The sequence below is a fragment of the Passer montanus genome, unplaced genomic scaffold, assembly GCF_014805655.1.
Source record: "Passer montanus isolate IOZ18808 unplaced genomic scaffold, ASM1480565v1 scaffold10, whole genome shotgun sequence".
Taxonomy (NCBI): Eukaryota; Metazoa; Chordata; class Aves; order Passeriformes; family Passeridae; genus Passer; species Passer montanus.
Window position 1 is genome coordinate 11,194,314 of NW_024356505.1, and position 12,411 is coordinate 11,206,724.

The 12,411-nt window shown below is 36.0% G+C and overlaps 1 protein-coding gene across 1 annotated transcript in view; it reads left to right on the forward strand.

Moving 5' to 3' along the window:
- The window catches only part of SKAP2 (src kinase associated phosphoprotein 2), a 109,506-nt gene that overhangs the window by 62,857 nt on the left and 34,238 nt on the right, over positions 1-12,411 (forward strand). Inside the window, exons 7-9 of the mRNA XM_039713878.1 lie at positions 6,011-6,135; positions 7,041-7,104; positions 7,504-7,608. Coding sequence (XP_039569812.1) covers positions 6,011-6,135; positions 7,041-7,104; positions 7,504-7,608 — 294 coding nt within the window. The remainder of the gene's footprint in view (positions 1-6,010; positions 6,136-7,040; positions 7,105-7,503; positions 7,609-12,411) is intronic.

A 12,411-nucleotide genomic window follows, 5' to 3' on the forward strand; every position in this document is an offset into this window, starting at 1 on the left:
AACTTTGACCATGTAGAAATTCAGAGTATGTTCTTACCAACTGTAGAACAGCACTGAAGTGTGTATTTTGTGGCTTAGTACAAATTGTACATTTGGAGTTTTTTTTTTTTCAATACTTAGTGCCTGACTCTGCTAGTTCCTCTATGTTGGGGGATGTAATGCTGAGAGGCAGCAGGCATTTCTGCATCCATCTTGGCTTGTTTCGAATTGTGTCTGTTTTAAAACCTATAGGTGAATAAACTGTGAAAGCTATTTTGTGTCTGCAGTGATGTGTCTTTTGTTGAGGAAAGGTTGATTTTCATGCTTAAGTATCAGTGGAAATGTAACTGAGTGGTGAACATGAAGCTATAGGATGCCTTTTTATTATTTGTATAGATTTGTTGTTTCCAAAACAATTTTAGTTCTTCTAACTAAACTTCTCTCCTTTTTGCATTGGGAAAGCAAGAAGTGTAAAAGTGTATAAAGCTCACAAACACGTAAGGAAGAGTTTCAGAATCGTTTACTCTAAGCTGAATGATGAAAAAGTAAGGCCTAGTCCAGAAATATATAGTGCAAGATAAAGCCTGTGAAATACAGTAAATGGCTGTGTGTTTGTGTGTGTGTTCACCTAAACAACTCCAAGCATCTCTTCGACTGTTGTGATGCCTGCAGGCCAGTGCTTTCCTTTCCCTGCTTTCTCTTCCATTTGGTGTAGCATTGGGTAGTGAAACAATGGAATTTATCCCAACAATATAGATGGGTCTAAGTGAATCATCTGCATTTTTTCTCGTGATCACTGTTAAATGGAGTAGTTGGAGAAACAAGGCTTAAAGGTTTGAGCTAATCACATGTCAAAAATAGGTGTTGTGGGAAGCATGTGTGTATTTATGCCTGTGCTGCGGTGTCAGTTCCCAGCACATGGCCCACAACATTGCAGAGGACTGTGTTCAAATGTCAGAGCTGGGTGGGATTTTGAGAGGCTTGCCTGGTGCTCCTTCTCATAGTCTTTCCTTCTATAAATCTTTTATAGTCCTCTCTTTTCTCTTCTTCCATGCAGTTGCCCCCTGAATTGAGTACCCTGGTTCCCTATCATTTTTCTATATGATCTCTGGCTGTTCCTGTGTCCTCAGACACCGAGATGGTATGGATAACCTTTCAGACCTCAAAGTGCCTGTGAATAAGGAAAGTTAATTTGTTGCTTTATAAATGATTGAATTAATGGCTTCATTACTTCTTTCTCACTAGGCCACAATGTTATATGCCCTTCTGTCTCAGCAAACTGGAGAGATCAGCTAAATGTTTAGCAAGACAGTAATTGATAACATTATGGTAATTTTTCCTCTGCTAATGGGCACTAAAAATTTATTTTCATTTTTATAACTTGAAAATGGTATCTGCCTGCCAGCCAGTAATATGATGTTAAAGAGGGGTATAATTCAGAGGCTTTTAGAAAAGTCTGAGTTTATTTTTTATTTTTCAATTTCTTTAGTTTTAACATGGACATGATAGTTTTGGATTTCTCTGATTAATAAGATAGTGCTGACCAGGCCAGTGGTGAACTGCTTCTATTTGGGCAGAAAAGGGAATTGTGCATGCTCAACAGGACTTTTTTGTGCAGGGTGATGACAATCAAAGCATCTATCTAATGTATACTGGGTCTTCTGCTGTGAGTCTATTAAATTCAGACCTCAAGACTCACACTTGTTGTTAATAATGCGTTATTTAAAGAATAACTACTGGGTATAAGCAAACAGAATATAAACAATTCAGTGCCTTAAATCACTTCCTTCCATTTCTTAATTATTTTACAATTTCAGTTTCTCAGAGGACTAGATTAAGGGAAAAAAGAAGAAAAAAAAAGTTGATTACATTTCAGGTTTGCTGTCTTAAAGGGAAGAACTTCTGTGTGTGCATTTGTCCAAAAGCTGGAAAAGGAATTACCATTTTGGAGATACTTACACTGAGCTATTTTTTGATAGCAGACATCCTGCACATGGAAAAGTATGTGAAACTACATTTAGCATGAAGCCATGTAAACTGTAAAACCTTACAGACTCCTAATTTCAAGATGAAGAGAGTTAAATTATAGATTCTAATAGTATCTATAAATACTTTATCACTCTCTGAAATCTTTCTTTTGGCCTTTGTTCTGTATGTCTTTCTCTGTAACTTCTTTCCTTTCTACTATCCCAGTCCTCTCTGTTCTTCAGAATGCACTAATTCTTTTTACATGTGCTAATAATATGAGCACATCGCCTTAGGCCTCAAATTTACAACCCAGTAATTTCAAGATCTCATTGAAGGTTTACCCTTCTTTGTTTTAAATGTTCCCATGGACTTAGTTACGCAAGGTTTCTTCAAAACGCTTTTTCACTGCTTCCCTTGAGACTCTCTTTACTCAATATAATATTGGCCCTGTTTCTGTTAACAACATTTAACTCTTTTTAGGATGAATGAAGTTTATGTGTGAGAGAAATGTTTAAAGGCTTTCAAATTTTATTCAGATCTGAATTTCTCTATGTTAAACGTAGCCCCCCATATTTATTTCTCTTAAATGTCTGTGTACTAACTTTTTTTTTCAATACTTAGTTCCTGACTCTCCCCTCTGCTATACATTTTATGATTTTAAATTCCTGATGCAAAATGATCTACACAGACCCAGATTTATTTTTCTTTTCTGTGCCTGACATGGGAAGCAGGGGAGAGAGGAGGGAGAGAGGTCAGCACAAGCTCTCTCAGATGAGAGCAAAGGACAGCTTGTGCTGAAATGAGATTTGGCTTCATTGGGGAACAAGTTATGCTTGATGATGTTCACAGTCCTTTTTATTTTTACAAGACTGCTATGACACTTTTTGCATTTCTGTTTTATGTTTTTCTGGGACAACTTAAGGGTTTTCTGTTCTTGAATTGGAACGGCAATTTTTTCTTGAGAAAATAACACACAGCAAAAATCTTATCGTTCTTCAGAGAAGTGTGTTCCATCAGCATTTATCTCCCTAGCTCTTCCTAAATATGCTGCTGTATTCCTGCCTAAGCAAAACTCTGTTTCTGATTTGGGGTTCAAAATGAAAGTTAAAAATCTGTAATGTAAATGTGTTTCTTGAAGCTACTGTTGACTCCCACTATATAAACTAACAGTATCTAAATTTAAGTCTCCAAGTAAAATCTTTAAGTCTTCCAAACTTTTAAATATCAGTAACTCTTTAATTCTCCCTAAAGTACAGTCTCCAGAAAATATTTCTGATATAAACAATTTAACTGGCAATGTGAAAGTTCACAGGAGTCGCTGTGGCCCTAACTTCACAAAGCATCTTGAAACCAAAAGCTCAGGTCTGTCCAAACCCGTTTAGCTGCAAGCCTGTGCCAAGCAGCGAAGTCCAGGTGATTGTTGAGTCTGATGATCCCAGGATGGCTCTGCCTTCAAGCCTGCACCTGACTGCTCTGCCTGGCCAAGCAGCTGCTGTGGGTCATGGTTTGCTCCATGGTGATCAGACAATGGTCTGATCCTTTTCAGTTGGTCTCCAGTCCTGATTGAAAAGGTGTATTCTGCAAGAGTAAATGGCATTTGTAGACCTCCATTGTTTGTCACCCTCAGAGCAGGCAGCTGAGCTATAGCTGACCTGTGCTCTGCAAGTCTGTATTTGTGGAGCCATTTCTTAGGACATACTGAGTCTTATCTCTGGCTTGCTGCTGCAGGGAGTATGAATTCATACTAAGTCTTTCAACTTGAACAGGTTCTGAGTCAGGGCTGTGAAGTACCTTATTGTCTTAGAATTTCTTCACTTGCACCGCACTGGACTTTAGTCAGAGGTTACTGCTAAGACAATTGGAAGTTAAAGCAGCAATGGTAAGTCTAGTCTATTGCTATAATGGTCATTGAAAGACTGTAATAGCAAACGATGGATGTATATAAATATTTGGTGGTGTATACAGGTAATTTTCATTAGCACTGAAATAGTGTGTTCAGAGAGATAAGACAAAAACCGTATAAACAGAAAAACAATCAAATGGGATATGGATGTCATGCACCATCCCCTTCCAAAGTACAGCATCTTTGTGGTTTAACTGCAATGCTCTTTGAAAGAATGAGTACCAGTGCAAAGATCATTCGAGATTAGCTCTGTAAAAGTGTATTACCATAAAAGGGATCATCCATGTCACACAGAAGCAGTCTCAGAAATAATCCAAGAGAGTAAATTTGAATACTTGCCTCATTTTTATCTTGACAAAATGTTTTTACCTTTTGAACCTGGTATTTGTTTATTCTGCCTGCGTGCTCCTATCTTCTAGGATTTTGATAAACCTCCAGCATGGGAGAGTGAGAAATTAATGTGTTTCACTTCATCTTCTCCCTGAGGTCACAAGGGAGGGAACAATAACAGTCCTAGGCAGAAATGAATTTCATTAAAAGGAACCTAGTTAACCTATTGCAAGTTATTATTTCTAATATCTACCTTGGTGTGATTTCATGAATTTTGCATCTGTGTGCTGTTTGAAACAGAGGTGGAGGATTGAGCAAATATAAAATACTAATACTATATTATTAGTACTTATTTAAGACAGAATGAAACTTACTGTGGGGGAAGGGACTAGAAGTGAAAATAGAGTGGTGCTCCATATTTTATCATATAATTGTGTTATTGAGTATTTGTTTGCCCTGGGTGAGAGATCATAAAAAGGTGGAAGGACAGAGAATATGTGTCTATGTGCATATAAGATTACTAGAGAGAGTATTTGACTGGTGTATGCCCTTATGTCCATGTATGTTCAGATTCCTTTGTTAGCCAATTTTTACCCTCTCAGGGTTGGAAACAGATTTTCTTTCCTATTAAATTCCCAGAAATATGACAACAATTTGCTAAAAACTGTAGTTTTCCTATTTTATCTGTCATAGAAGTTTTCTCCTTTTTTTGACAAGCATGAGCAATGGATGCTCAATTTGCAACAAAGTTTTATTCAGCAATACTTACAGTAGTTTTGCTGCTGTGCCTGGTGCTTATTGTTAATTAATGCTTTTCTGTGTAAAAAAAATGCCCCACACTAAATGGCATTTTTTTGATATGCAACTGCACTTTGTTCTTTGTTTGTCTGTGCAAAATGTGAAATACGATGCCAGTCTCCACTTGAATGCTGCACTGTGATCTGCAGAAATTGCAAAACTTAATTACTTTTTTGTTTTTGGTTTGTTTTTAATATTCGCCAAAATATGCCAGAGCACATAAAATCTGATGTAGAATTTGGTTTGAAGGGCTCGAAAGGAGTGCACAGGTGCCACTTGCACAACATGCAGTCTATTTAAAGTCAGATCTGCTGTAAGTGATACTTTTATAAACCAGAACCTTTGAAAAGCAGAATTGTCTTTAAAACAACCACATGGCTGTACCTAATAAACTGTGGTAGGGCTCGGTACTTTTATTAGCTAATTAAACATTTGCTGTTTTGCAAGAAATGCTTTTGGAATGAACACAGATGCACACACCTGAATTTATAACAAAATTCATTCTGTATTTTTGCCATGTTGAAAGGAGGCACATCTGGGAGTGGGTGGGAGAATGTGAAAAGCAGCTTTTCCAATTGCTTAAAAAGAAGCTTGAAGTTTATTTTTTGAGTGAAGTGGTTAGTTTAGGAGGCAGCTCAGCAAGTTCTGAGCTAGACAGGTTTTCCCATTGGTTTACTGAACCTGAAAGAGACACTGATTTATAGGAAACGTGTCTTGCAAGTTCCAGTTCTTGGCTTTCCCTAGATACAAGTGTCATAACACGCACTTCTTACTAAATAAGACCACCATCTGCAAACATCCCCCTGTGGAATTCCGTAGGCATCCTACAGGAAAGATGTACTTTTGGGTACATCTTCCCTTAGAATAAAGCTTTATCTCCAGAAGCATCACTTAATCATTTTGCTAAAAACCTCCATGTTCTTTGTAAAATTCATGAAATAGAAAACAAAATCTGAATAAACGATAACCTGCTGAGCCACTTACATTCACTGTAGTAAATGAAGCTCTAACTTTGTTTTTTATCTCCAACAGACAAACAACAGAAAGGTGAATTTGCCTTAGAGGGCTACACCATCAGAATGAATAATAGCCTTCGGAAGGATGCAAAGAAAGATTGTTGTTTTGAAATCTCTGCTCCAGATAAGCGCATTTATCAGGTTGGACTTTTTTATGTTGACTTGAAATTTAATTGACAAAGCTGTTGCAATTCCAGTTACTGAATTAACATTTCAGTGAAACAACTGTCACTGATATCTTAATGAGAAAAGGAAACCCTTGCTTGCATATATTGTATATTCATATATTAGGAAAAAAAATCTGATTAAACATAGGTATGCACATGTTCAAATATTATCTTTTTGGTCAAGAGCAAGGAAATCTATCATCTTTATCTATTGTTCATTTCAATATTAGCATTTTAATATCTATTGTATAGTGTGTCTGTGTGATTTCTTGGATGAATTAAATAGTAAAAAAGAGTTAAAATATGTATCAGTGTTAAATACATATTGTATTGGTCATGGCTTTTCAAGGAAAACCTACAAAAAAGCACATATCAGCTGTGCAATTCAGAGATCTATCAGCCAGACATCAATATGGAATGTAAGTTTAATAAGTTTTAAATATCTGAGATTGCGGTTGAAAGCCAGTTAATTAAGCTGTCAGGTAGTGTGTTGGAGTCTGACAAGAACATTTTTAAGAAAACTGTACCCAGCAGTCTAAAGAAATTCATGGGTGTCTTCTAATTGTCAAGGGCAAATTTTGTTCATCAGTTCTGGCTTTGACATTGATGAAGAGAAGCAGCTTTTTTCTGCACAGCTGCCAGCTGCTGATCAGAGTTTCAAATCCATCATCCTCTCCTTCAATTACGTAAATTTGTCAAAATTAGCTGTACATTATAAGAAGCATCCTTGCAAGAAAAGTACCAGAAGACATGAAAAGAATTGCTAATGGTTTCTTGAGGAAGTGACGGGAATGTTACATTCCCTCTTCTTTACTGTTAATGAAATTGTAGTTGTGTTTTTGACATTACTGCTAGTAGTTATTAATAAGCATTTAATAGTTTACAGCTGCCACTCCCAAAGAAGCAGAGGAATGGGTACAGCAAGTCAAATTTGTAATTCAAGGTAAGCCAGCCTGTAGAGCAGTTGCCTTTATTGCCAATACTGCTTAGTGACAGTTGTTCTGTCTGCCTACTTATCTGTCATATTAGTACCTGTAGGATTCCCACATGTCCAAGTTTTGAGTAGCAAGTCCTAATTTTGAATTGTATTACAGCTTTTATATGACTTTTCTCTTTCTTCAAGATTTTTGCTTTTCTCCCAGAATACTATTTAGCTTGAAAGCTCTCCCTTATACAAGCTCCTTCATATAAACTCTTTCTTACCCCTTGAACAGTGTAAAAAAAAAATAAGCAGAATGTACTGGAGGAGCAGGTCATGAAAGAATTGTTTTAATTTTGCATAAATTTCTGCTTAGGCATTCTTTTCCACTAGATGTTAACTTTTTAAACTGCTGTTACATAGATACAGGATCTAATGCTATTCCTGAGGAGGAGGAAGAGGAATATGATGATGTTGGACAATCGAACAGCGAACCGATAGATGATAGCATTTATGAAGAAGTTAAAGGTATTGCTGAATTCTTTCTAACTGTGTGACTTGTGATCATTTTGTCTTCTCTGCTTCTAGTTTGATAACTCTTGAGTGGCTTAAAGGAAGTGAGTAAAGTAGAACGATGAATAAGATACTTTTAGATTTTAGATTTTGCTATGACATTGAAAAGAAAATGTCTTCAGTTCTGAGTGAGAACAGTTTTCTTTAGCAGGGGCATCAAAATAGCACAGAATGTGTAAAAGTGAACTCAGGGGACCTTCAGCTCATTAACATTTTCTGGTATGCCATTTTTTTAAATTAAAAAATTGAAAAGCCTTACAGCTTTTTCCAGGAACATGCCCATTATTTTTGTTCTTTATTCATTTTGGCATTTGTATTAAGCAGAAGTTCTCTATCGTTCCAAATGTTACCAGCTTCTGCCCAATACATGGTATTACAATCCTGCAAGAAAGCAATGTGTTTGTTTGAAAAGACTCTGGAAATGAACTGCAAGGAAAGCAACATGAGTGTTGACACTGTTCTGTTTCATGTTTTCCAGCATGGCTATGTTGATACAGAAACTTTTTACCATGGTCTTTCCAATGTGGTCGAATGATTATGCCTCTAAATGTCCAACTGTATCTGTCAGATGGGAAAACAAAAGAAAAAGAGCTTGGCAAAAGTTCCTGATTATAGACATTCAGGTACTAGGAGAAAGGTTCTTTATTAAATTTTAAGAAGCTGTGAAAAAAACACAACAATTTTTAAGTTATCATTAGTTAAAAAGGGATATGACAATTAATAATCACTTTGTATGAAATAGAATTCTATACCCCTTGCTGTTTGGAGCAATGTAATTATCAGCAATCATCTGAGAGGAAAAATTAGTTGTTTCATGTGATGCTGACTAACTTTCTGAATCTATTAGGTAGAATTTCCTGACCACTGGAGAAAAGAACATTTTACATTTTGTCTTGATTTTCAATTTAAGTTCATTTCAGGGCAAAATAATAAGTGTCTCATGAAAATGAATATCATAAAATTATAAGATGTAAATTTATATATCTTTAGAAGCTGGTTTTTCTGGTTGTTCCGTATCTTTGAACTGTACCTAGATTACTTCAACACAGAATGCACATTCTGCTGAAATGACATGCAGTGTGTCATGCATGCTGAAAAACTCTCTGCAGTGAATATAAAAACTACATTACTGGGCTTAATTTTATAGCTACAAGATACATCCAAACCTTATTACAGTGCTTTTTGGATGCTGAGATTCTTACAGAAGGTGTCTTGTATGCTTGCTTATGCTTTTGCTAAACAAGCTCTACATATATCCCGGGATAAATTGCTCCTTTTTTGAGCTTCAGTTACCTTACCTGTTCATTTGAATGTCAGACAGTAAGTAGATCCTGAGCAGTAACACATAAAATACTGGGAGAGGGGCATTGGTTAATATAAACTTTGAGTTCTTTGCTTTGAGCTCTGTCTTCAGTGAATTGCTGCCTTGGTGTGATTCTGTAGTAATTTAGAGTATTTTTGCTTACATCCCATTTTTATGACAGTTTTCTGGGAACTGTTATCTCCTAATGTGGCTATTAAACCTGGAATGTAAAAACATCACAAAGAAGGGGTAGTTCAAGAAATTTAGTTTCAGTTTTTATTTAATTTATTTCCCTGTGATCTTGGAGTGTGCTTCATTTTCATATTATCAAGTAGAGATTATCTTCCTTTATCTCATACTTTTTCCATCTCATCTATTTGAATTGTGATCTTCTCAGGAAAGATTATTTACTTCTTACAGTAGAGCTTTTAGTTTTGACTCCGATGTGTTGACATAATTAACTAGAAATAAAGCATAAGTTCGCAATAGATTTTAGGTGATTATTTAGTCCTTTTCTCTTCCATATATGTGCTTTAATAATCATCTATTTAAATAGAATTACAGACTTATGACTCTTGGGCCTTAGAGCAGTCCTTTTCTTCTTAATTCATATCATATTGAGGTGTGTTAGATGAAATGCTGGTTGACAAACCTCACAGGAGTAGGCCTTATTTGTTTCTTGTGTAGATGTTCATCTAAACTTGATGGTAAAAGAGTACACTTCAGTTTGGTTCATCTCCTTTAATTAGATCTGATTGGTTGCATTTAATTACACTTGGCTGTCCTTCCTATTTTCCCAGGTAAGTGAATTACACTTTCTTCCTTTCATGGTCAAAGGTGGAGCATCATTATCCCTGCTGTTACCTGGCATAATAATACAGAACAAATAAGAAATCTGGAACGCCTGTTAAGAGAACAGAAAAAAATTATTTGTACAGCTGCAAAGCTATGCTAAGCTCTGGAATGCAGAAGTCAAACATGCGAGATCCTTGTGAAGAAGGAGAAGAAATTAATCTCCACTTTGTTTTTATCCTCAAAGCATATTCATGTTAGAGGATTCTAATCCTCTGTTTTCAGAGATCCACTAGCTTTATAAATATTGAATTTCAGCTGCACAGCTTATTGTACTGTGTACTGTGTTATAATTTATTTGGTTATAATTTGCATTTTCTCAAGTAAGTAAAATTTTGCACTTCTGTGGTTTTCCAGTGTTTTTATGACAGCATTTCAGAAGAAAATAAGCCAGTTCAGTTGATAATATTTGGTTTGGTATTTGAATAAAGAGTTTTTGGATTAAAAAAAGGCAATTTTTTGCATGGTTTTCAAAATTGGGAAATTTTGAGAATTGTGGCAGTAATCAGGGATGACATGGATTCTATTTCATTGCTTAGCTTTTTTTTTTCTCCTGCTTGTGACAGGAGACAGTGTAGATGAATTTTCCAGGCAGAAGCTGGATAGGTTCAAACCAGTATCCAGAATGCCAACAGACTATTAGCCTAAAGCATAGATTTCAGTGGTATACACCATGTACTGTCTGCTGGCAGGTTGATAGTTGGGAGAGGTACAAAGAGATGTAGGAGATTTAATCTTTTGATCTGTTAAGTCACTTTCTTCTCTAATAGCCCATACAAATTCATATTTACCATGGAAGAATAATTTTCATGGTTCTCAGTATTAGTCAGTTTTACTGTGGTTATTCAGGTAAAATAAAAAAACCAAAAAACATCAGAACTTTCAAAGAATCCCCATGTTGTAAAACTTCCCTTGGAAGATTCTTCAGGAAAAGAAATCTTTATACTGTCTTCAGCAAACTAGGCTTTGGTCTTTTTGGTTTTTAATAAAATAATGGAGGAAAACTTGGCTAAGCAAAATGTAAAATTTTGTTAGTAAAGGACCATTTTTCTTAATTAGCTATTTATTTTCTACCTTAGTCACTTTACATAATTTTGCAGTCCACAGCTGAATGTTGCAAGCTGTAACATAGCTTCTGAAACTGTAGAATTAAATAACACTGTGTTCTGGGTGGAGCTAAGTTGATGCCTAGAGTTTCTAGCTTAGTGGGATTTTAAACAATGGAGTTGTTCTTGTCATAAAACAGAACATGTGCCAGCTTTAAAGTTGTTCCCATCTTTTACAGCCCTTGAAGACAGAATTTTTTTATTAACTTGTGGTTTCAGTGACATAGTTTTAAGGGCCTTTAGTATTGTCTTCTGTGGTTTCACATCTCTGTGAAGCACATACCCAAAACTGCAATGCCAACTACTGCCTTCCCCCTTAATCCTGTCTTCAAACTCAGCTCAGTTTGTGTGCTGTCTACCACACTCTGGCCCAATTAAAAAAAAAAAATAGGTGTTAATCAAAGCTAAACACACTCTGGCCCAATAAAAAAAAAAAAAAATAGGTGTTAATCAAAGCTAACATCTTAATTTCCAATTTTGTGTTGGCTTTTTTCTTTTGTTCTCTTTGTCCTCACAAACTTGCATTATAGCAATGCATACTTTCCATGGTTTGCAGTGTAATTTCCATTAAAATGATTCTAAAGATAAGTTTTGATTCTTATTTTGGTGGTGCGTATTTGCTGCATGGAGGTAAAACTCCCTTACAGAGCCTTTATAGAGCGACTAAGTTTGGAAATCTTGAAGCACTGTAATGTGATACATGACTGGCACTGGGGCTTTGTGTCATCTCTTCTTAGCCTGCCCATAACACAGAGAACTTTCAGGTGAGAAAGAGGTCAGGATGGTGAGATTCAGTGCTGTGGTGATCTCCAGCCAATACAACTTATTTCAGTTCTTAGTTTTCGGTAAATTAAACTTGAGGATTGATTCAGGTTCTGATTGAGCACAGGATGATGGAGATGGAAACCTGGTGTTTGTCTTTTGATTCCTATTATCAATCTTCTGCCAAACTGTTTGGTCAAACCCAGGTTTCTGGGCAATAATTCTGTTTTTCAGTGTATTTGGAAGCTTAGGAAGGGAAACTCTGTAACTAAGGCAAAGCCCAGGGAAAGGTAAGAAGTGTCTTAACTTTCATGCAATGAGAAGTGTGCTGTGCAAAGAAACACTTCAATTTGTTTACTTATTTTAAACAAAGCATTTAAAATAGTTTAAAAATTATATTGATGTTGTTTCAGAACACTTCTGACATTGAATATGAAGACAGGATGAACATCCCGTTTCTTTCTTATGATTGTCTCTTGAAGCAGCTTTCATGGTTTATTTTTTTCTAACAGTAAACTGCTGCAGTTAGGCAGCATAACAATACCATCTTCATCCTTTCTTCTTGCTGAACTGCTGCAGTTTTGAAGAAGCAACTTCTTTTACAATGTTGTACCCTTTTCATGAGCATGAGGGTGGGGGAGGGAAAAGAACATGTTCTCCAATTTACCTCTTCTTGGAAAGAAGTAGTGATTGTCTAGTGGAGTTTGAGTGTAAGTTTTATCTGTCAGTCATGAA